The sequence below is a fragment of the Oryctolagus cuniculus genome, chromosome 12, assembly GCF_051225735.1.
Source record: "Oryctolagus cuniculus isolate XC-2025 breed Fujian yellow rabbit chromosome 12, ASM5122573v1, whole genome shotgun sequence".
Taxonomy (NCBI): domain Eukaryota; kingdom Metazoa; phylum Chordata; class Mammalia; order Lagomorpha; family Leporidae; genus Oryctolagus; species Oryctolagus cuniculus.
The window spans coordinates 392,383-416,885 of NC_142878.1; the positions used below are offsets into that span (position 1 = coordinate 392,383).

A 24,503-nucleotide genomic window follows, 5' to 3' on the forward strand; every position below is an offset into this window, starting at 1 on the left:
CTGTGTGCTCAGGCAGAGTTTGGGGGTGATGTTGATGGTGGCTGGGAAGCTGGGGTGGTAGGGGCAGTGGCTTATCTGGGAGAAGCCTGGTGTGGGATGTGTGTCTGCTGCCTCCTCTAACCTCTGAGCTGTCACGTTGTTGGTGCTGGATCTTTGAGAGGACCGGGGAGGGCCGGCTCCTTCCCTGGAGCCAGAGCCCCCGCCCTAACACACGGCTTCACCAGCGAGTTTCTGTGGCCAGATCAGGCTGCTGTACCCACCCTGGTGCACAGCATGAGCCGTAGTTCCTTGTTTGGTTACAGCTGCTGTGCCTGAGGAACGCAAGGCTCTGTGATAGCCTTGGTCAGGTGCCAGAAACGTCGGCCCCAGACCGCAAGGAGCAGGTGGGTGGACGGGGCTCTGTCAAGCGGAAGCAGGCCCTGGGAGCTGGTGGGGACACAGGTGCCATGGCGGCGGCACGGAAGCAGTGCCATGTTGAAGCATTTTTGGCTTCCCCAGAGCCTATTGGCATTCAGTCTCTAAAGAGGTCTCCCAAGACCCTGGCCAACATGGTGGCAGCCCTCCTGTCTGCAGAGGAGCTGAGGGGTCGGGCAGGGTTTGGACAGGTGCCAACGTGGCTGGAGGGCTGAGGGAGACCCTGTTTGACCACGTACCTCCAGGCCTGCCCTTTTGTTTGTTGGAACCGGGGCAGCCACCCTGGGGGTGGTGGCTCTGTGCTCACAGCAGGGCTCCTCCGTGCTCTGTGAGCAAGTCCTCGCTGGCTATGCCAGAGCTCACATGCTGAGAAGGCCGGGGCAGGCAGGGTAATGGATGATTTCACAGGACTGTCACTGCCCAGCAGGCTCCAGGCCTCTCCTGGAGTCTGGACCGGTGTTTGCAGGAGGGTCCCTGAAGGCATGGGGCAGCAGCAGGGTCTGAGAGCTGAGGCCCACTTTGGCCATCCTGGGCTCTGGGCATACTTTGCTGTTGCCCTCATGTTCATTTGAGCCACACATCTGTGTTCTGCCCCTGCAACATGCATTAAGATCCGTGGTCTTCAGGGCTGGTGCTTGGCACAGCTGGTTGAGCCAAGGCCTGCAGGGCTGGCATCCCATAGGGACGCCACTTCCATTGCAGCTCCCTGCTAACGCTCCTGGGAGAGCAGCCGAAGATGGCCCAAGTGCTTAGGTCCCTGCACCCATGTGGGAGACCAGGACTCCTGGCTCCTTTCTTTGTCCTGGCCCAGCCCTGGCTGTGTGGCCCTTTGGTGAGTGAACCTGTAGATGGAAGGTCTCTGTCTTTCCCTCTTCCTCTGTAACTCTGACTGAAATAAATAAATCAGTCTAGCTGCTGGAGTGTGCTCTGCTGGCCCTCCCTCAGCCTGCACCCCGAGAGTGCCCCTTTCCCCAGACAAGGGGCAGGGAGCGAGGGTGCTGCCCGACTTCAGCACAAAGCGCAGTCTGCTCTGTGTGTCCCATCCAAGTGGCCCCCGGTGGCCCAGCGGGAGAAGGGCTGTCTGTCACTCGGGTTGTCCCGCCCAACTGTGAGTGATGCTGGTGATCGGGCCGGGGCGCACCTGCCTGCAGCAGGCAGCACCAGGATGACGTCTTCCCGGGCACCGCACCCCTGCCTCTCCTCCAGGCAGCTGAGCACAAGCGGGTGGGTGGGTGTGGTGTGGCCCAGCCCCGTCTTTGCACGCTGATGGCACCGATGAGTTCGTTCAGGGAGCGTTTTTGCACCTCCCCTCTGTGAGCAGGGCTTGAAGGAAAGGACTTTCCTGAGATAAGGCTAGCTGCAAAGGAAGAGCTGGGGCTTGACAGAGGAGCCGGGCCGCTGTCCCAGGCCACCCAGAACGCCGCCGCCGTGAGCAGCCAGGGAAGTGGCAGCTGGAAGCCCAGTGGGGTGCGCAGATGGGGCTCCCCACGTTTCTGTAGTGTGCTGCAGCTCCTCGCGCTGTTGGGTCATCTCTGGCTCTCAGAGGCAGGCCGGCCGCTTGTCTAGCAGGAAGAGAGTAGGGGAGAGGGTCCGTGGACAGCGAGAGAGCTCCAGGGCCGGCCGCTGGGCCGCCACCGGGCAGCAGGTGGAGAGCCGCGTGCCCAGGGGAGCTTGCTCCTGGCCTCAGTTCCTGACTGAGGACACTCGAGACGGTCACTTGGCTTTTCGGCAGCTCGGTGCCATCGTGTGTAAGAAAGAACCTATTCTTTAGGGTGGGTGTGGGATTGCAGGGCGTCTTGGGGGTAAGGGCAGAGCCTGGCGCCCTCAGAGCGCAAGCAGCATGCTCTTCACTCGTTTCCGTGGGCATCAGGTTCGAGTCCTGCAGTGGGAGACAGAGCTGCACAGGCAGACATCGCCTCGTGTACTGGAGCTGTTTGGCTTCGTTTGGGAGCCTGTGGAGTGGATTTATGGAGAGGTATTTAAGGACAAGTAGTTTATTTGGGAATTAGTTCCAGGACACCTCAGTGAGGTTGTGGGGAACCCAGACAGGAAACCAGAGAGCAGGGTACCAAGCCAGTGGCTGCTGTGGAGCAGCTGGAGTTTAATCCTCGGAGGGGACCTGGGAGGGGCAGAGAGCAGGGCTGCAGGGCTGTCCAGGCTCGGGAGCTGGGGAGGGCCCCGGGCATTTGTCCTCCAGGCACCTGGCAAAGATGTGCAGGTCCTGGCTGTGGGAGCTGGCTGCTGTCGTGGAGGGCACCGGTCTGGGGAGTGTGGCAGGTGCAGCCGTGTGCAGGTGTGTCGCGTCTGCTCCGACTGGGTTCTCCCTTACTTCCTTGGGCACTGGCAGTCCTGGTCCCTTCCTCACCTTTGGGTCTTGGGTTTCGGCGGTTCCTCTCCTTCTGTACCAAACACAGGCCTGGGTGTGGGTTCTGCCTCAGCAGCACCACAGGGAGGCTGAGGCTTCCTGAGGAGCTAACTCAGGGAAGGGACAGTCCTGGGCCCCGCTGACCACACCCTGGAGATAAGCACCGATGCCTCTGTTAGCCCTAGGGGCACTGGCCCTGTGGCTCCCTAAGCAGCTGTCCAGAGGGGTCGTGGTCAGTCGTGTCTGGAGCACGCACTCGCTGCCGGGTTCCTGGAGTTCTGCGCTCGACCGCAGGGCCCGTGCTCCACAGCAGCCAGCTCTAACCTCCGTCTGCAGCTGCGGGAGTCCCCTCCCCAGTGTGGAGACCGAAGGGGAAGACAGGGGCGTGGGGTGAGGCCCGGGAGGGGGACACCAGGAGCTGGCGTCACGGCAGGAGGAGGAGCTCCTGGCCTCCCTCCTGGCGGGCCATCAGGAGAGGCTCTGAAGGCAGGTGGTGAGGACGGGAGGGCTCCTGCAGCCTCAGGGAAACCACTAAGGGTGTTGGGAGCTAGCGCGTGGACTTCCGGCCCCTCCAAAGGCACGGAGAGCGCAGTGAATCAGCCTTGTCGCAGCCCCTGGTCAGGAATCCAGACCTCGTGGGAGGGAGCAGAAGGGGCGAAGGGGGAGGGGTTGAGAGCCCTGCACACCCATCGCAAAGGCTGTGCTTGCCCCGTGCGGGTGCTGATTGCTCCCGATGAGCAGACCCAGCGGACTGGGCTCTGCCAGCACACAGGACGCTTCCATCAAGGAAAACTTCCCAAGCTGGCCCCAGGACGCCCCGGGCAGTGGCCGGCACCTCGCAGGCATAGGGCCTAGCCGGGGTTCAACCCCGTCTCTGCCTGAGTGGATGGCCACAGCTGCTCTGGAGTTAGCAAGAACAGTGACTTCTCTCTCTTTCTCTCCCCCCGTGGCTTTGCACCCCAGCTGACTGCATAGAGGAGGGCGATCTTGATTTCCTGAGGTGACCTTGGCCTGTCTCTCTGGTACCCTTGGGGTCTGGGATTATTGTTCTCACAAGCCAGGGCTGTCTTTCCTCCCAGTGGCCAGGAGTTGCCCTGTAACACAGAATGCCTGAGCGTCAGGTGACTTCGCTCCGTGAACTCTGAGGTGGAGTTGCAGGGAGCAAACCTGCCCTTGGTCGGGGAAAGCATCGCTCTGCAAGTCTGCGCAGTGCACTTGAGCCAGCGCTTGCTGACAGTCCACTTCTGTGACTTCCACACTGAGGGAATTAAGCCTCCATGTGGCAGCTATTAAGAAGTGATAAACGCTCTGACCCGGTTAAGGGTGGCCTGGCTATCTCCTATCTCCCTGAGCGGACTGGCCACACAGAGGGCAGCACTGTCAGGGCCCCCGGGGCCAGCAGGCTCAGGCACAGAGCGTGTGCTCTGGGGCACAGTGGAGCCACTGCTCTGGCTTGAGTGAAAGCCTCCCCTTGCTCAGACTTTCTCCTCAAGGCCCGTCAGGAAGGGAAGGGGAGGCAGGGCCTGCCCCGGGCTGTCTTGGTTCTTGATCAAGGACCTTTTTTTTCTCTCCTGCTCGGAGTGAGGGTGAGGGTGAAGGTGAAGCTGTCTAGTAGGGCCAGAGGGTTTTTTTTTTTTTTAAGATTTATTTTATTTGAAAGGCAGAATTAGAGAGGGAGAGGAAGACACACACACACATACACACACACAGAGAGAGAGAGAGAGGGAGGGAAATTTTTCATCCACTGGTTCATTCCCCAAATGGCCACACCTGCTGGGGCTGGGCCAGGCTGAAGCCAAGAACCTGGGACTCCCTCTGGGTCTTCCATGTGTGGCAGGGACCTGAGCACTCTGGTCCTCTTCTGTGTTTCAGAAGTGGAGTAGCCGGAACTTGAACCAGTGCTCCTATTGGATGCTAGCGTTGCCAGGGTGGCTTTATCTATTATTTACCATAATGCCGACCCCTCCAGAGGATTTATAGTTAATGTGGTGTGACTCCACCTGTAGACAGGACAAGCCATTCTTCAAGGGGCGCCAGAGTTCCAGTCTCCTGGTGCCACGACCCCTGTTTCTTTACTGCTCCGTCTCTCCATGGCTGGAGAAAGTCCTGGTCCCCACCAAGAGCCTCCCACAGCCGCAGTGTTCTCTGATCTGCACGTCCATTTCTGCTGTGGGCCAGTGATGGGCTGAGTGCTGTGGGTGTGGACAGACGGTCCTGCCCTGCTGGACTTGTATCCGAGGCAGGGGATGCAGTGAACAAGGCACAGTGCCCGAGGTGCCTGCAGCTTTTACAGTGCTGAGAGCTACTCGGCTGGCAGAGGAGATGCCTGATCATGAGAGGTGCTGGGAAGGAGACTCCGGAGTGGGCATTCCGTGCCTTGCTGCTGCTGGTGCTTGGGACTGGCTAATTCCTTCTGTGGGGCTGCCCTGCATTGCAGGATTCTTAGAACACCCCTGGCCTCTTGTCACTGATGCCAACCTCCAACAGTGACATCAAAACATCTCCAGGCATTGCCAGTGTCCCCTGGGGCACTGCCCTGTGCTTGAGCACCGTTGGTCTGGAAGTTGGCTACACAGAAGGTCAAGGAAGGCCTCTGTCCGAGGGAATGTTTCAAGAGAAACCTGAGGCTGGCATCTTGGCCAATGGCAAAACTCCATGCAAAGGTCCTGAGGTGGAGTCAGGGAGCTGGTGTTTTGGAATAGAAAGGAACCAGTGAGCTGAAGCCCAGTGGGGGAGGAGGAACAAGGGGCTGGACCACCTTCTGTAGGACCTTGCTGGCCGGGTGGAGTCTGAATTCCACCCGAAGACTGAGGAAAGCCACTGGGGGTTGGCTGGTTTGTTTTGGTTGAGAGATGGGGTCAGATTTTTGTTTCAGAAGCTTCTGTGTGGGGGGTGGGTTTCGGCTGCACTGGGATGGACTTGGGGCTGTGCTCCAGAGGCCGTGGCCTTTGTGGGCCACAATGGTGTCAGTTACAGAGGTGGACTTCCTGACGGGATGGCTCTTGGAAGGGTGTGGAGGCCAGGGTCAGTGGTGGGGCTTGGCTTGGGTGGTGGCTGTGCTGGCTGAGACACAGCAGGCTCAGTGGGAGGAAAGCAAGGTCTGGTGCTGGATCTGTGGCTTCAGCTCAGGAGCTGCAGTGCACGGAGCAGGTCTGGTGAGAGCTGTCAGCACGTGGAGGGGCTCGGAGCCAAGCACCGGCTGAGATCACCTCGCCCAGGGAGGAGGAAGTGGAATGAGGAGCCTTGGCTGAGGCTGGAGTCTCCAGCATCCAGGTGTGAGACAAGGCAAATGGAGTTAGGGACAGGCAGGGAGCAGGCAGCGCACATTCAAGGAGGCCAGAAAGAAGGGAACTGTCCAGGAAGCAGGGTCAGCTGGGTACAGTGCCACCAGCAGGTCGGGAAGGGACAGCTGGGTACAGTGCCACCAGCAGGTCGGGAAGGGACAGCTGGGTACAGTGCCACCAGCAGGTCGGGAAGGGACAGCTGGGTACAGTGCCACCAGCAGGTCGGGAAGGGAAGAGAGGAGAGTCTACTGGAGTTGTTGATGCGCACAGCGCTGGTGTTCTCACAGCCTGGTCTCAGTGCAGGGGTAGACACAAAGGAAGAGTGGGGTGAGAAGTCAGAGGGACAGGATGTGGGCCTGAGAGTACAGATGGTTTGGGGAGTAGACGGTTCTGAGGAGGAGACGGGTGTTCCGAGGGCACAGGAAGTACTCCAAGGAGACTGTTCCGAGGAGTAATGGATCTTCTGAGGAGTGGGTGGTTCCGGGGAGACGGTTCTTCAGAGGATAGGTGGTTCTTCTGCAGCGACAGTTCTGAGTTCTTCTGTGGAGGTGATACCTCTGAGGACACAGTTCTGAGGAACAGGTGCTGCTTCTGAGAACAGTTCTGAGGAGTGGGTAGATCTGGGTAGTCAGTGATTCTTCTAAGCAGACAGGTCTTGTAGGGAGGACATGGTTCTCCTGAGGAAATCGCCCTCAGGAGGGGACAGTTCTTGAGTGGGTGGTTCTGAGGAGTAGATGCCCTTTCTGAGGAATGCGTCCTGGGGAGGAGATGGTTGACCCGAGGAGGCAGCTCTGAGGAGGAGATGGTTGACCCGAGGAGGCAGGTCTTCTCAGGAGGGGGGTCTTCGTGGTGTAGGTGCTCTGAGGAGGCAGTTCTTCTGAGAGCTTGCTTATTCTGGAATACAGTTCTTCTGAAGAGCGGGTGGTTCTCCTGAAGAGTGGGTGGTTCTTCTGAGGAGGAGATGGTTGACCCGAGGAGGCAGCTCTGGGGAGGAGATGGTTCACCCGAGGAGACGGCTCTGAGGAGGAGATGGTTGACCCGAGGAGGCGGCTCTGAGGAGGAGATGGTTGACCCGAGGAGGCAGCTCTGAGGAGGAGATGGTTCACCCGAGGAGGCAGCTCTGAGGAGGAGATGGTTCACCTGAGGAGACAGCTCTGAGGAGATGGTTGACCCGAGGAGGCAGCTCTGAGGAGGAGATGGTTCACCCGAGGAGACGGCTCTGAGGAGGAGATGGTTGACCCGAGGAGGCGGCTCTGAGGAGGAGATGGTTCACCCGAGGAGGCGGCTCTGAGGAGGAGATGGTTGACCCGAGGAGGCGGCTCTGAGGAGGAGATGGTTCACCCGAGGAGGCGGCTCTGAGGAGGAGATGGTTGACCCGAGGAGGCGGCTCTGAGGAGGAGATGGTTCACCCGAGGAGGCAGCTCTGAGGAGGAGATGGTTCACCCGAGGAGACGGCTCTGAGGAGGAGATGGTTGACCCGAGGAGGCGGCTCTGAGGAGGAGATGGTTCACCCGAGGAGGCGGCTCTGAGGAGGAGATGGTTGACCCGAGGAGGCAGCTCTGAGGAGGAGATGGTTCACCCGAGGAGGCGGCTCTGAGGAGGAGATGGTTGACCCGAGGAGGCGGCTCTGAGGAGGAGATGGTTCACCCGAGGAGGCAGCTCTGAGGAGGAGATGGTTCACCCGAGGAGACGGCTCTGAGGAGGAGATGGTTGACCCGAGGAGGCAGCTCTGAGGAGGAGATGGTTCACCCGAGGAGGCGGCTCTGAGGAGGAGATGGTTGACCCGAGGAGGCAGCTCTGAGGAGGAGATGGTTCACCTGAGGAGACAGCTCTGAGGAGATGGTTGACCCGAGGAGGCAGCTCTGAGGAGGAGATGGTTGACCCGAGGAGGCAGCTCTGAGGAGGAGATGGTTGACCCGAGGAGGCAGCTCTGAGGAGGAGATGGTTCACCCGAGGAGGCGGCTCTGAGGAGGAGATGGTTGACCCGAGGAGGCGGCTCTGAGGGGGAGATGGTTGACCCGAGGAGGCGGCTCTGAGGAGGAGATGGTTCACCCGAGGAGGCGGCTCTGAGGAGGAGATGGTTGACCCGAGGAGGCAGCTCTGAGGAGGAGATGGTTCACCCGAGGAGGCAGCTCTGAGGAGGAGATGGTTCACCCGAGGAGGTGGTCCTCATGTGGAGTGGGTGGTTCTTCTGAAGCGACAGTTCTGAGGACTAGACGCTGCCCCTGAGATGTGTCAGGAGGACATGGTTCTTCTGAAGAGCGGAGGTCCCAAGGAGTAGGCGGTTTTCTGTGGAGTAGGTGGTCTTCTGAGGAGCCCGTCCTTCTGAAGAGTGGGCTGTTGTTCTGAGTAGTTCTTCCTCCTGGGGTGGTTCTCCTGTGAAGACAGTTCTGCTGAGTGCATGGCTCTTCTGAGAAATGGAGGCCTCGGGGGACGGTTCTTACAGAGCGGATGTCCTTGTGATGGTTCCGCCGAGGAGACAGCTGTTCTGAGGAGGAGGCGATCATTCTGCGGATGCAGTTCCTCTGGTTCTTCCCGTTATGGTTCTCCTGAGAAGGTGGTTCTCCCAAGGAGCAGGTGGCTGTCCTGAGAGGTGGGTGGTCTGTGGGAAGACTGATCTTCCTAGGAACTGATTTTCCTGGGGAGTAAGTGGTTCCCTGAAGGTGGGTGGTGTGAGGAGGGCGGGTCTCAGAAGTAGCTGGTTCTTGGAAGAGCAGGTGGGTCTTGTGAGGAAGCTTTTCTGAGAGGTGGACGCTCTGAGAACACAGTCGTCCTCCCCGTTCTGAAGGGCGAGTGCCTTCTGTGGAGACAGTTCTGCGATGGCTTAGAAGGCGGCGGTGCTTCCGAGCAGAGAGCTGTCCTGGGTCGATGCTTCCGAGAAGGAGTTCTGAGGAGCAGTGGTTCTGCTGAGGAGTGAACGCTCCTCTTCAAAGCAGTTCTTCCGAGGAGGTGGTGTTTCCCTTGAGGTGTGAGGGTTCTCCAGAAGAGCCGATTCTTAGTGCTAGTGCATGGTCCTCTGAGGAGCAGATGCTTCTCCTGAGGGGTAGATGCTTCTCCTGAGGGGTAGATGCTTCTCCTGAGGGGTAGATGCTTCTCCTGAGGGGTAGGCCGTTCTCTGAGGAGTAGATCATCCTCTGGGGAGTAGGCCGCTCTGAGGAGGCATAGGTGGTTCTGAGTAGACAGTGCTGAGGAGATGCTTCTCCTGAGGGGTAGGCCGCTCTCTGAGGAGTAGATGCTTCGTCTGAGGAGTAGATGCTTCTTTGGAAGTTGACGTAATTTGCCTCAGGAAATGGTTATTCTGAGAAGTAGGTGACTCTTCTGAGTAGTAAATGGTTCTATTTTTAAAAAGATTTATTTATTTTATTTGAAAGCCACAATTGCAGAGAGGGAGAGGCAGAGGCAGAGAGAGCGAGAGTGAGCGAGAGAGAGAGATATCTTCCACCTGCTGGTCACTCCCCAAATGGCTGGAGCTGGGCTGGTCTGAAACCAGGAGCCAGGGTCTCCCATGTGGGTGCAAGGGCCCAAGCACTGGCCATCCTCCACTGCTTTCCCAGGCACCTTACCAAGGAGCTGGACTGGAAGTGGAGCTGTCAGGTCTTGAACAGTGCCCATATCTGATGCCACTTCACCCGCCACGCCACTGCCCTGGCCCTGGGGGAATTTACTAGTGAGCTCTTTTAGGATGTGCCTGTGTGCTATCAGAGGATCCAGAGAGAGTGGCAGGGGAAGAGAAGTGAGTGCATTCTTGATAGTGAGAAGGGTTGGGGAACTGCTAGGTAAGTGCTTGAACTCTGTCGGCAGTCCCTTGGAGTTTGTCAATTTGTTCCTTCCTTCCTTCATCCACTTACTCACTCATTTACTTATTTATTTACTGTTTCATTCATGCACATATCCATCCACCCATCCATCCATCCATTGATCCATCCATCCACCCATCTGTCCACCCATCCATCCATCCACCCACCCCTCTGTCCATCCATCCACCCGCCCATCTGTCCATCCGTCCATCTGTCACTCACTGACTCTTTCACTCACTCATTCACTCGCTTATTTGCTTATTCATATTCATTCATTCACTCACTCAGCCATGCACACGTCACTGAGCACTTGCTTGGCTCTCACGGTGCGAGTTCTTAGCCACTGCCTGTGGAAAATCCTTGCTGTGGTAAAGACCACGTCCATCCACAGAAGGAAATGATGGAAAAGACATTCCAAGGGCCTTCCTGCCTTGTCTTAGTTTGGTGCCAGCTGACTGCCCAGGTCACCACTCCTGATACTGGCCATAGGATTCAGCTAGGCCTGGCCCTAGGAGGGAGTGGTATGTGGGGGCTCCAGGGCCTGTAGGACCATCTTTCCCCATTGCTGGACCTTGTGCTGAGCTCCCTGGAGTCTGGTCCGGATGGGAAATTCAGTGGTGTTCCCTGGGCCATCTTCCTCCTCAAAAGCTGAGTTCTGAGTGCTATGGGATCAGACCAGGACTCTAGGCTGATTGGGGGCGAGGTAGGGACTATGCAGACACTGGATGTGGGGTCTTCTGGAAGTAGATAGGGGAGCACTGACCTGGAGGCCTTGCAGGTGTGTGCTCACCTGTGTGGCTACCCACTTGGAGATTCTGGGAATGAGTGAAACACACTCCAGTGAGACAGATGCACTTCTGAGAGGCATGTACCCCAGTGAGACGCACACCCCCAGTAAGATGATACATGCCTGTGAGATGGGTGCACCCCAGTGAGATGCACACCCCCCAGTAAGATGGTACACTCTGTAAGACGGATGCACCCCAGTGAGATGCACACCCCCAGTAAGATGATACACGCCTGTGAGATGGGTGCACCCCAGTGAGATGCACACCCCCCAGTAAGATGGTACACTCCTGTGAGACGGATGTACCCCAGTGAGACGCACACCCCCCAGTAAGATGGTACACTCCTGTGAGATGGGTGCACCCCAGTGAGACGCACACCCCCCAGTAAGATGGTACACTCCTGTGAGATGGGTGCACCCCAGTGAGACGCACACCCCCCAGTAAGATGGTACGTGCCTGTGAGATGGACGCACCCCAGTGAGACGCACACCCCCCAGTAAGATGGTGCACTCCTGTGAGATGGGTGCACCCCAGTGAGACGCACACCCCCAGTAAGATGGTACACTCTTGTGACGGATGTACCCCAGTGAGACGCACCCCCCCAGTAAGATGGTACACTCTGTGAGATGGGTGCACCCCAGTGAGACACACACCCCCAGTAAGATGGTACACTCTGTGAGATGGGTGCACCCCAGTGAGACACACCCCCCCAGTAAGATGGTACACTCCTGTGAGACGGGTGCACCCCAGTGAGACGCACACCCCCAGTAAGATGGTACACTCTGTGAGATGGGTGCACCCCAGTGAGACACACCCCCCCAGTAAGATGGCACACTCTGTGAGACGGGTGCACCCCAGTGAGACGCACACCCCCAGTAAGATGGTACGTGCCTGTGAGATGGACGCACCCCCGCGAGTGGCGCAGGGTGTGCTGGCTCTGGTCGTGGGTGGTTCAGACTGTGGTGGCTCCGCTCACAGGTAGGGCAGAGTGTGGTGGCTCTGGCACAAGGTTGTTGAGACAGAAGAATGGGTACAGGGCGTCCGGCTCGAGGCCCTGGTCCTCCTTGAGGGTAGAGGTGGTGGTTACTTGAAGTACTGATGTGTGGGCAAGGGGGCCCCGTGGAGAGGCCCCTAGAGGCTGAGGAGAGGTGGGCTCCCAGTGCACAGGCTGGAGCTCAGATGGCGCCTGAGCCCAGTGCACCGGCCGGGCACATCTGGCTCCTGGGAGGCTGGCCTTTTCTTAGCGGATGGCAGAGGTGTGCGTCCTTGACCTCTTCTTGTGTTAGGACACAGCATCTGTGCATCTGCAGAGCACAGGTGTACACAGACCTCTTGTCCCTGGCACGCACCTTGCAATTGATCCGGAGGCAGCTCTGGGGCTGCCGCCTCCCGTCTGTTCACCACAGAATCCGTGTTCCTTCCTGTGAGTCCCAGGGCGGGACTGGCTCCCTGTGGTCCTTGGCACCCTGCTGCCTGTGACGGGCAGTGTCTCAAGTGCTGATATGCTGGGTCACCAGCCCAGCTGCCAGGCCCCCAGGCATTGATCCCCCTCCAGAGCTGTGGTGGGGGCCCAGGACTTGGCAGTGTGGACCAATGTCATGCTCCCAGCTCCCTTGGTGCCCCAGAGAGTTTGTTGATGAGGCTGAACACATCAGATAACGGAAGGGCGGGACTGCTGTCTGGTCCAGCAGACACAACACAGCCTTGTGACTGTCAGTTTCCTCAGTGGTGCAAGGCTTCAGAGTGCGTGTCTGTGTCCTTGTGTGTGTGCATGTTCACACGCACGCGTGTGCTCCAGTGGGAACTTGTTAGGAAATGGAACTCCAGGCCACTTTCCCCAAGCACCCAACTTGACCCTTCCGTGCCACCCCTCTGAGAACAGGCTGCAGGCGAGAAGGTGGTGGGATCCTTGGGGTGAGAGGGCCACCGGTATAGGACTTGTTTTCCAAAGCTCCTGAGCTCTGCTGGGGAGCGGCAGATCCAAGAACGCTGTCTGGAACCCCGAGTGCACCAGGAAGACGTGAATTATGACTGCAGCTGCAGGAAAACCTCAGTTATCCGAAAAGCGCTTGCGGAACTCACGGCAAGGAAGCAAGAGCGGCTGTCGCACTCCGTGTGCGTTTTCCTGTGGCTTTAAATCCTTGTCATTCTGTTTGCTGTTCCTGCATGCATGGTTACGACGTCAACACAAGGCTGAGTGTGTCCACCAGGAAGGAAGCTGAGGGCAGGAGGGGTGAGCAGCGCCCATGGACGTAGCTCACACAGCAGCTCTTTAAGAGCCTGCAAAGGACACTGGCTGTGCCCGTCTGGGGAGAAGGGGCTCTGGGGACAGCTGCTCAAGACGTGAGACCCACAGCCCGACACCAGGGAAGAGCCTGTGGGCAGTTGGAAGTGACGCAGCAACCACTAGTGCCTGGAATTCCGCGATGAGGGGCCACGTGGGTGGGGCTCGGGTTCTGAGCACCCGAGCCCCCGGGGTCGGCTGGGCTGGTGAAGATGTGGCAACGCCAAGGGCATGGGGTGCACTGGGCTTCATCTCTGCTGCTCAGCCAGCGTGGAGGTTGCTTATCTGAGGAAAAAAGAAACACGAGGCCAGGAAGTTGGAAATGCAGAGATCTCACATGTCAGGGTCTCACAGAGCAGCTCATCACCAGCCGTGGGGATTCTTAGTGAACATGACAGTGACCGAGGGAGCAGCAGAGGATGGACAGGTGAGGCAGTGCCAGGAAGAACGGGGGTCCTCCGAGGTCTGTCTCACGGCAGACCTCTCCCTGGTGAAGAGCCCTGTCGTCTGTGGGCCTCCTGGTCACTGGGGTCCCCTGGGGTCGGTGGAAGTGGACACCCCGGAGCTGTGCAGTCCTGTGGGCGGAGGAGGTGCAAGCATTCAACACCAAGTCCTAGAGGCAGAAGCAGCTCTGGAACGGCTCCCGTGACAGGCTTTTAATTAACATGTGGACCACACAGCCTGTCCCATCTAATTTTTAGATGCTCAGAGATTGCCAACTCATTTGCACACTGGCCCAAGCAACACAGGAGGAGGAAGGAGGGCTGTGGTACGCAAGTGCGATAAAATCCATCTCTCCAAGGACTGTTGTGCTCTCCACGCACGCGTGGTTCGTGTTTAACCCATGCCATGCCTCCTTCCAAAAATGGGCACAAAGCCACGTGCTGTGGCCTGAGTTCCCAGGACCTGGAGCTGTGTGTGAGTCACCGAGGACGGCTACGCCACCATGAGTTTCTCAAACTCTCCCAGTGCCTGGGGGCGCACGGGGGTCCACGGTGTTCAGGGTTGGGCCCAGGTTTCCTGCAGAAAGGCTGTGCTGTGTGTCGTGGGAGGCTGAGCAGCCTGGACACCCATGCGACTGTGTGACGCTTTCTCTTGTCTGGAGACATGGGCAGAGGGCCCTGGGGATCAGCTCCACTCCCTTTGAGAATGGCGCGTTGAGCGTGTGTTGGGGTTCAATGATGTAGAGTGGGGGTGGGCGGTAGCCCTGTGCCTGCGCTTCCTCTGCTCTCCCACCTCTGACAGAGGTAGGGGCACTGGCAGGGGGCTGGGCCAGGCCTGGTGGGCCCTGCACTCCCACTCTCACCGCGACAGCGTCTCAGTTGCTCCGAGCACTTTCCCCACAGCCAAGGTGGGTTTGTGAGATGCCGCGGTCGGCCGTCCCTGCCCGATGTGGGGTGCAGGCTCCTTACCCTCCTGGGAAAAAGCGTGGCTGCTGTTTTCTAAGGGATGGACCAGGCCCCTGGAATGAGCCTGGGACACTACAGAAGAGGAAGAGCCCCTGTGGCTGCGTCGTTTGCCGCTAAAAGAAGCAAAACCGGCCTCTCCCACTTATTTGTTTATTTATTTTTATATTGTTTAGAGCCTGCCTTCTCCACTCGCGCCCGTGGCCTCCCTGATGGCACACAGCAGCGGCAGTCACCAAGGCTGACCCGGCTGGTCTGGCCCCAGGGCTGCCCCCTCACTGTCCTGCTGCTCGCCGGAACCGCAGCTCCGAGCCAGCCGTCGGCACACTCCAGGCACCTGTTCATAGGTTTCTGCTCGGAGAGGCTTCCTGGAGGTTGTGGCCGACAGCTCTCTGCCCTCCCTCTGCCGCCTGGGTTTCGTCGGGGGCTGCGGGAAAGTGACAACTTCCAGCAGAGATGCGTTGTTGGTTTCAGCTTGAAGACTGGGGATGGCAGCTCAGCGTCTCTAAGGCTCGGGGTAGATGTCCCGTGTCCTGAGAACTGTGGGGTGCCCGGCACCTGGCAGGGCGGGCGACGTGGTCTGCAGCCCACGTGTCTGCTTTGGGAGGCAAGTATTTCAGACCCCCATTGGACGGAGGAGATGACAGAGGCCTGGGAGGAACTGGGCAGGGCCACACAGACGGAGGAGTCCTGGGTCGGGCTGGGTTGGCAAACGTGCAGGGCTGGAAGTTGGTGCTTTACTGTGGAGGTCACAGGCTCTCGGCAGCAGCATCTGAGTCCACGGTGCCCCGAGAGTGGCCGGGACAACCGTGAATGCCTGCAACGTGCACACCTGGATCTCAGCTGTGCCAGGCCCAAAACACGACTCTTCATTGAGCTCTTCCAAGTGTCAAACCGTTCCTAGCTCTGGGGCTGAATGAAAGCTGGCAGCAGCTGGGTTACCGGCCTGGACCCCGACTCCTAACCGTGTCCTCACACCGTGGCCATGCAGTGCCTTTCCTTGGTTTAGGGCCACTTGGGCCCTGCCAAGCAGTGGTGGATGCGCTGAGTCCCAGGAGAGCCATGTGCGTCTCGAGGTGAACGCATCGGGGATGGGTTGGTCTGGGTGTGCGGTTGGAAGGCCGAGAAGAGCAAAGCCCGAGTGCAGTGTCGACCTGTAGCCCACCTGCGTCGGGCACACTGGGGCTCCCGTGAGGGCTGAGAAGAAGGCTCTGTGTACGGATCAGTTTGATGGACATCTGCTCGCTGGGAGCTGTTCTCCCGCTCCTGGGTGGTGGACCACGCTGTACTGTGTCATCTGCGTGGGAACTGTGGCCTGGGGAGTGTGCCGAGTGACCTGGGGGCACATGCTGCCTACTCCTCTGCCTTTCTGTCTGAAAAGTCGCCAGGGTTATTGCCCTGGTAGGAGTAGACCAAGGGAGCTGCCGTGGGCTGAGAGGGTCCTACGGAGACTGTGGAATTGGAGCCTGGTGTGGGCTGGCACCTGTCCCTGTCCCCAGCAGACGCTCTGTCCCCGGCTGCCTGGCGGGGCCCTGGGAGAACATGGTGGGGAGCGGGCCATCAGCCCTTCTCATCGCCGTGTGGCTTGGAAATGCTTCCAGAGGCCCTGGCAGCCACCAGCCTGCTGCCTTCCTGGCTCCAGCTCGACTCGGTGGCAGATGGCAGAGCCACAGGCGTGGCAGAGCCAGGCGGAGCCGTGTGGTGAAGGTGGCTGCCTTTTGCTGGCGGGAGCTTGCCTGGGTCGCTCTGTCTAGGGTGAGCTGTCGCCTCTCTGTGCTTTTCACCATGAGACCCTGTGGGACGGATCCCAGAGGGACAGATCCGGAGGGCAGCGGGGCAGGGAGGGCGGTTTCCTGAGCTCCTCCGTGCTTCGTGGGACAGCAGCGGTGTGTGAATGGGCGTCTTCCACACTGCCCCTGAGCTGGAGAGGCCCGGGCATCATTAGTCGGCCCGTGGAGGGCCTTCTCCTGCTATAGCACCTCCCAGTCTCTTTGCTTTCAGCTAGAATGTATGTGCTGGGCAAGTTAGCTCTGGGCTGTGTCTGTTGATTCCAAAGCTCTGGTTAGCAGTGATTTATGTCTGATTAATACATCCAAGAAGATGAATTGATTGTTACTTAATGAATATAGTGTGGCAGGCCCGAGCCCCTTACACTCAGGGTCTCTCAGGACCGAGCACAGGGGCAGTGCTGGTCCGGTGTTGCCGAGAGAGGAAGCGCCAGGCTGGAGGGGTTGGCACCTGCTGCAAAGCCCTGGCACCCACTCTCCACCGCTCCTGGTGCCTCTGCGCCTCTCTGGGTCACCTCTGCAGGTCACACCTTGGTTTCTGCTGAATTCCGGATAACTGGGGTTCTGGCCACGGAGCAGGGCCGCTGGTGTCTGCACCCTGTTGGCCACTGAAGCCACGCCCTCCTTTTTATTCATGTCATTTGCATCATCTTCAAGGGAAGAACTGCGGAAGAGCCTGTCCTTAAGAAATCCTAAATAGGAGAAAGATGGGGGTGGGGGAGCAGGGAGGTAGAGTGAGTCTGGAGCTGGTGGAGAGAGACTTAAAATTCTGCCAGGCTGCATGGTGACCCCACCAGGCAGCTTACCCACAAGGACCCGCAGGCCTATGGCGGGAGCCCCACCACAAAGAGGCTCAGAGGTTTGGTGACTTGGCCAGAGGCCAGACTTGCGTTTGACTGACCCTGGTCCACCCTGAGGTCTCCGACTTCAAAGCTGACTGTCCTGCCTGTCTTCCCTGCAGACACATCGAGAACTGGCCCAGCCTGCACACGCTCAATGCCGTGGACATGGAGCTCTACACTGGACTGCAGAAGCTGTGAGTGCCAGGCGCGGGGGAGTGCTGTTACCCTGGGGGCCAGTGGTGGGGTTGGCGCCGCCCCCTTACGCGTGCCAGGCATCTCCCTCCCCTGCTTCTCCCTCTCCTGGAGACACCAGGCAGCGGCTGTGGTCAGCCCTCGTGGTTCAGATGTGCATCTGGGGCTCACACCGGGGCCCTTTCCCAGCCGCCTCCTCTGCGGATCTCGGTGCTGGTGGCTGTGAGGACCCTGTCGGAGTGCTGGACGAGCGGAGCCCCTGGCCTCCCCCAGGTTGGGGCAGGGCAACCATCGGCCCTGGGCCAGGTCTCCGTGGGGTGTGCCTGAGGCCCCTGGCCTCCCTGATGCTTGGTTCTCTGCCGCCCCCTGAGCCTCTCTCCTCCCTGTCCAGGACCATCCGGAACTCGGGCCTGCGGAGCATCCAGCCCAGAGCCTTCGCCAAGAACCCTCACCTGCGCTACATGTGAGCGGGGCTGGCGGGGGCAGTGTGGGCGGGAGCCCTGGGCGGGGCCTGGTGCCCTGGGGCACAGACCCCAGGTGCCTAACTTCCTGGAACTTCAGTTTTTTTCAGAGTGGGGATTTGGGCCTTGGTCGTCAGGACGGGAAGTTGGGGGCTGGGGGCCCCCAACTCCAAGGGTGCCCCTCCTCGTGATGGCATCCCTCTTCATGGGAATCAATGATGGGATGTGACGTGAGCAGCCCCCTCCCCGAGGTCGTTGGTACAGTGCAGCGAGCGGGTGGCTTGGAGGAAGCAGGCAGCAGGCTGGCTGAGCACTGTGTCTTCAGATTTGGGTTCAGAGAAAGCCCAGAGAGGGGGCAACAACAGTCTAGGGTCACTCAGCCTTGTCTGGAGCAGACTCAGAGCAGGGCTTTGGGACTTGATGGTCAGGAGGAAAATCGGGGCTCCTGTCTGGTCATGTCCCCCAGGTCATGTCCTCGGGGTCACTTCATGGGAGTTGATGCTTCTTTTCCAAGCCTGGTTCTGGGCTATGGACCCTGGGCTCGACGGGACAGCCATTTCCCGGGAGAGGTGGGCTGGAGGCCGCCAGGGAGAACCCGGCCCGCTGCACCTCAGGGCCCTCCAGTGAGGGCGTCCACTGGACAGGCTCCTAAGGAGCAGAGACCGCAGGCACCACTGCATTTCCGGCGTGCAGCTGGTCTTTCCCTCGGCCACTCGCAGGCCGTGCCGACAGCACTTGGGAAGGCAGGGCGGCCAGGCTGGCTGGAAGGCGCGCAGGAAGAGGCAGGGCTTCCACAGGCAGCTGTGGGAAGCTGGGGTCGCAGGGCAGGGCGGTGGGGAAGGCGTGGCATCCAGGCAGGAGCGGGGGCTGTTTCAGTCCTGGGAGGGCCTGGCCTGCCTTCTGCGTGGTCTCCCAGGTGCTTCGCGGGTGCTTGATGGGCGCTGGTGGGTCCGCCGTGGCCGCCCGTGCTCTGTGCCGAGTTTTCCGCCCCCTTGGAAATGGCCGTTCAGAGGCTGGTGCTCGGGCCTGAGGCCTCCTTCCAGCCACTGGGGTCAGCTCTGCCCCAGCCTGCTTCGGCCTCCGTGGTGAAGGTCTCCTTGGTGTGTGCTCCGCACAGCTGCAGGCATAGCTGGGACCAGATGTTCCAGGTGTTTATTTTACTGGGGATTTGGGTTTCATTGTCAAACACCCTGAGGGAAAAGACTTTTGCCACTTCAGAAGTCTCTCCTTTTCGGCACCTTGCACAAGGGTTGCAAAGCCTGGGCCCGTGGCAGGGCAGGGGGTGGGGGTGGAGGAGCCTGGTCCACGTGTCCCCTGCAGGGGCATGGCCAGGAAGCAGCTCCTGCTGCCGCTGTGGTGTGGAGGGCCCCCCGGCAGCCGCACCTGCTGCCTTCCCAAGGACACTACCAGCTCTAGCGGCCGGCAGCTCAGCGCACAGCTTTTCAGCCCCCTGGGCAGAGTTGTGGCCTTGGAGTCCTCTGGGTAGGGATGCTGTTGCTATGGGAGATGGGGGCTTGCCCTCAAGTCCCTGGGAGAGGGCTGTGGCTCATGGTCTCTTCAGGGTGGTCTAGGGATGCTCTGGGGTTCCCAAGATGCTGGGGACAGTGGCTTAGTTGGAAGGAGGGGGGAGGAACACTGCTGATACTTCAACCCTGACGGTGACCTCTGGCCCTGGCTGCCCTGGGACACTTTGGCCAGCTCTTTCCCCGGGAGGTCTGCACCATCCATGTGCCCTTAGTGTGGGTCCCATCCAGTCTGGTGTCAGGAAGTCACCATGGTCAGGGCTCTGAGAGGCACAGGGGGCTCACGGGAGGAGTCGGGAGGACGAGGCGCAGTCCACGGCCCTTGATTATTAATGTTTCCCATGCGTGAAAATGAACTTCCTGCAGCCACAGGCCATGGCTCTCCTGGAACATGGCCGGTTCCTGGGCCCTCCCACAGCCTCTCCTGCTTCTGTGCTCTACGTGTGCACACATCTGCGGCCCAGCCAAGCAATTGCAAGGTGATTGCCGGCGCCAGTACCGACTGCCGCGGTGGCTCCTTTCTCTTCCGGGTGCTGGTGGAGAAATATCTCTCCTTGTGCAATAAGAAGCAGGAAGTGACGTCGCTGCCCCGGGCCTAGTTGAGTTGTTCCAGTTTCTCTGGCTGTCTCAACTGCTTCCCCCTCCCCAAGCCAGGTTGCCCAGGCCAGCGTGTGCCCAGCCCCCCTGCGGCTGGAGCAGGCCTCAGCCCACACAAGGTTCCTTGGTGCTGAGCCCCTGCTCTTGCCTGCCCCAGTGTGCTCCACTTTTCACTGAAAGTGAGAAATGAGACATTGGTGTCAAGGGAGCTCCTTCTCAAGAGACCGGAATAGTCTTTTTTAAAAAAGTATTTGCCAGGCAGAGAAACAGAGAAAGGTGGAAAGAGAGAAACAAAGAGAGATATTTTCCACTTGTTGGTTCACTCCAGCAAATGCTGCAACAGCCAGGACCCAGGAACTCCACCCTGGTCACCAGGTGGGTTGCAGGGAACCAAGTACTTGGGCCATCACCTGTTGCCCCCCAGGGTGCATGTGAGCAGGGAGCTGGGGTCAGAACCAGAGGAGCCAGCGCTCCAGCCGGTGGCGACATAACCATGGCGCCTGAGTGCACCCAACTCTTAGTCCTGTCCTGGTTTTAAGCATTGTGGATATCAGATCCTAAGGACAGGGTTTCTGAGTTGGCAGATGGAGTAGCTGCCTTCTAGCCTGCAAGTGGGTGTAATGATGGTGTCGGTGCCGGGCCAAGCGTGCTGGACAGGAGACGGCTGGCGTGGCAGGGCTGCCTCGGTCTGGTGCCACAGGCGTCTGAGCCCCTGGACGACGGCTGCTGATGGCAGTGGCTGTTGCTGTTACTGGTGGTGGTGGGACCGGGGTAGGGGTAGGAGCCTTGATGGCTCTCCGACCACTTATTTTTCTGGAAAAGCTGGATTTCTGTGCCTTGGAGCCATCTCCGATGGCAGGCACACCCGTGTCCTCCGGGGGCCTTTGCCCTTGAGTGCGGATGAACCAGCTGGTGAACTCCTCTGTCTCCTTCGGCCCTCCTTCCCTGGAGCAGCTTCGTGGACCTCTGCAGACGCTGCTGGCTGCTGACAGCACCTGAGCCTGGCGGTCGATGCGTTCGTGCTTTCTTCATTCCCCTCCTCCTGTAGCACGGAGCGTGCACACGTTGCCAAGGCCTCTGCACCCTGCTCCGCCGCTGGCTTCTCTCGAATGCAGACCGGGTCCTCGCGGTGCGGTGATGTGGACACTGTCGGCCATGGTGCTTCCGTGCACCTGCAGGGTGTGCCTGGGGTGGGGGTCGACAGGCAGCCGCCCAGCTGCCTAGGAGCCAGGCCACAGAGGGTCTGCCTCCCTGTCGGGTCTTCCCGAGGCACCCTGCCCTTCACAGAGGGCGTCAGGGAGGAGGGAGGAAGGCTCACTGCCCTGGACAGCATCGTGTGTGTTGGTTTCTGCCACGTCATCACCGTGGAGTTGGTTCCGAGCCTCGGCCCCCTGTCCCCCTGGGAGGCAGCCCAGTGTGGAGCAGCTTGGTGCCAGTCACCGCCACGTCCCAGCTCCGGCAGCAGTGCCTGTCTCACACGAGGCGGTGGCAGCTAGGATCCGTGGCTGCTGGGTGGAGAGAACCCGAGTGACTCCAGTCTGACTTTGCTGTTGTGGCTAAGGGGTGACTGTCTTGGGGCAGGTGAGTTCTGACCAGGCTCCCTGATGTAGGCGACGGGCCAGGGCCAGCGGCTGGGGCTTTTCTGTGACGCAGGTGTGATCCTGCTCTTCCTTGGGCCCAGCTGCTGGAGCCCCTGGCTTCTGTGTGCAGCAGAGACCGCCGCTGCTCTTTTCAGAAGAAAGGACGCAGCTGTGGTCTGGTGAGGTCGTCTGAATCTGAGTCATGCAGGCTCAGGTCCCAGTCGCCCCTGCTGAGCTGTGACGCAGGCATGTGGACGATGCAGTGACCCCCTCTCACGCAGCTCTGCCTGCACGGGGCCCTCACGCCTGGGCAGGCCCTGGTGTGGTTGTCTGATCCACGCCCCAAGCAGGGTGCCTGTCACAGGACAGGCTCTGTCCTCTGCCTCCGCATGTCCTGGGCAGCCTCTTAGCAGATCGGCCTCAGTCTCCCACTTGGAGAGTGGGATAGCAAGGTCCTCCATGAGGCTGGATGAGTTCACCCCTGTGGGGCACTGCGGGGAGTGCTGGCTGTGGAAGAGCCAGGGGACGCTAGTGATCACACTGGCATTGCTCTCCTTTTCAGAGAGAGAGAGAGAGAGAGAACGAGCGAGCAAGTGCTCCCATCCGCTGGTTCATTGCCTCTCACAATAGCCAGAGGTGTGCCAGCCCGAAGTCAGGAGCATGGAACTCAATCTGAGTCTACCACTCAGGTACCTGCTGCTGCCCAGGGCACACATGGGCAGGAGGCTGGAAGCTGGGCAGAGATGGGTATCAAACCCAGGACCTGGAATGTGGGGCGCCGGTGCCTTGGCTGTGGGCCGGAGCCCTTCAGGTGACTGCTGCCCCCACGTCTGCAGCTAGATTGGCAGGCAGAGGTGTGCACCGGGGACCACGGGCGTCCCCCAAAGAGCTGTGCCACAGAGCTTTGTCCTTGAAGCTCCCTGCCTGTCTAGGGAGTGCAGGGCTCGGACATAGCTGAGTGGCTTCTTGTTTTTGAAGAATATTTGTTAAAATGATTAAAGCTCTGGACTTTGTACCCTGACACACACCCACATGCACATACACACATGTGTGTGCACACACACATGCACACATACATGCACACATATATGTACACATGCATACCCACATAAGCACATAAACATATACACACCCATATACACATATCCACACAAGGACATACATACACGCACACACATGTACATGCACACATACATGCACACATGAAATATATACACACACGAATGCACACATAAACTCATGTACATATACACACATACATACATGCACACATATACACAGGTACATACAAAACATTGCATATGCACATGCACACACAATACACATGATATTTACACACATGCTCAAACACTTGTTCACATACACACATGCATACATATGTGCACACATATGTATGTGTACACACATGTGCTCACACGTGCCTGCATGCACCATTTCTCACAGATGTTTAGGGTGTGTAGTCTTCCCTTGAATTAGGGATTCTTTCCTAGGATGTCTAGGAGAGAAGCGTGCAGTGGCCCATTCCAGATGTGACATATGATGTTTATATCAAGCTGTTTTTTCATGTGCACTGTGCAGTGCCACTGGGACTGAGGTGACATGGACTGAGGTGAGGAGGGCTGAGGTGAGGTGGACTGAGGTGAGGAGGGCTGAGGTGAGGTGGGCTGAGGTGAGGAGGGCTGAGGTGAGGTGAGGAGGGCTGAGGTGAGGAGAGCTGAGGTAAGGTGAGGAGGGCTGAGGTAAAGAGGGCTGAGGTGAGGAGGGCTGAGGTGAGAAGGGCTGAGGTGAGGAGGGCTGAGGTGAGGTGGGCTGAAGTGAGGTGAGGAGGGCTGAGGTGAGGAGGGCTGAGGTGAAGAGGGCTGAGATGAAGAGGGCTGAGGTGAGGAGAGCTAAGGAGAGGAGAGCTGAGGTGAGGTGGGCTGAGGTAAAGAGGGCTGAGGTGAGGTGGGCTGAGGTGAGAAGGGCTGAGGTGAGGACTGAGGTGAAGAGGGCTGAGGTGAGGTGGGCTGAAGTGAGGTGAGGAGAGCTGAGGAGAGGAGGGCTGAGGTGAGGAGGGCTGAGGTGAAGAGGGCTGAGATGAAGAGGGCTGAGGTGAGGAGAGCTAAGGAGAGGAGAGCTGAGGTGAGGTGGGCTGAGGTAAAGAGGGCTGAGGTGAGGAGGGCTGAGGTGAGGTGGGCCGGCTGGAAATTTCTGGAGTTGACTGTGGCAACAGCTGCCCAGCTCTGTGGATGTCCTGAATAGCTCTGGATTGTTCGCTTTAAGTGGGAGAAACATGCGAATGTGTAAGTTGGGTGTGTTTGTGCATGCATGTGTGCCTATGTCTGCACACATGCATGACATATATGTGTGCATGTATGCGTGTGCCTATCCTGTGCTCCGTAGCAGCAGCTTCTGCAGCCCCTGTGGGGCCCATTGTCGTGAGTGGGATGTGAATGTTCCACAGAGTCTGCTCCATTAGCTGAGACTTGCTGGGAAGACGATGGGCGCACAGCCACAGCCGACCTTGTGTGCACATGGTCTGTGCACGAGAAGTGAACATTAGTTGTGTGGTTAAGAGGAAAAAAGAAAAGACAAAGCAGGAATGAGGGTGGCCCTGAGCAGTGCATGGGGGTGCTGTCTGTTTCAGGAGGCATTGGCTACACTGTGTGGTGACCACACCCTGCAGCCCTGGCCCCATCCCTGTGCTGTCCCTGACCTTGGGTTGACTGGGAAACCCGCTCACTCTGTTTCTGAGCATTGGGAATGAGGGCAGGTTTATAAATGGCTTGGTCCTGCCCTCAGAGCATTTTGGGAAATTCTTCCTGGAAGGTTGGAGCTGGACCCAGCTGGGCCATGGAGGGGCAGGGCCAAAGGAAAGCTGGGCTTGTTTTTTCCTGGGCCCTGCCTGCCTCTTTGCACCTGGGGGGCAGGGCGTCCCAGTTCAGCGAGTTCCAAGGCTGTCGCATCTGTGAAACGCTGGCTGTGTGCCTGGCCTTGGTCTGCACACATTGTCGCTGATGGTCACAGCAGCAGGTGGACACGTGCTGTCCCCACTTCACAGATAGGGAATAGAGGCACACAGAGGGTCAGTGACCCTAGTCACCGTGAGGCCCCCACAGCTCCACGGTGGTGCCGAACTCCTGTTCTGGCTGCTGGCCGTGGCCAGCTTGGGTTAGCCTGTGCTGTTGTCACCTGGGGGTGCAG

The 24,503-nt window shown here is 59.0% G+C and overlaps 1 protein-coding gene across 8 annotated transcripts in view; it reads left to right on the forward strand.

Moving 5' to 3' along the window:
- The window catches only part of NTRK3 (neurotrophic receptor tyrosine kinase 3), a 269,188-nt gene that overhangs the window by 31,937 nt on the left and 212,748 nt on the right, over window positions 1-24,503 (forward strand). For all 8 annotated transcript variants that reach the window (XR_016218621.1, XM_070053298.2, XM_070053296.2 and 5 more), the window contains exons 3-4: window positions 17,087-17,161; window positions 17,551-17,622. Coding sequence is in view for 7 of the 8 variants with exons in the window: in XM_070053298.2 (XP_069909399.1) it covers window positions 17,087-17,161; window positions 17,551-17,622 (147 nt within the window). In the remaining variant the exon portion in view is untranslated. The remainder of the gene's footprint in view (window positions 1-17,086; window positions 17,162-17,550; window positions 17,623-24,503) is intronic.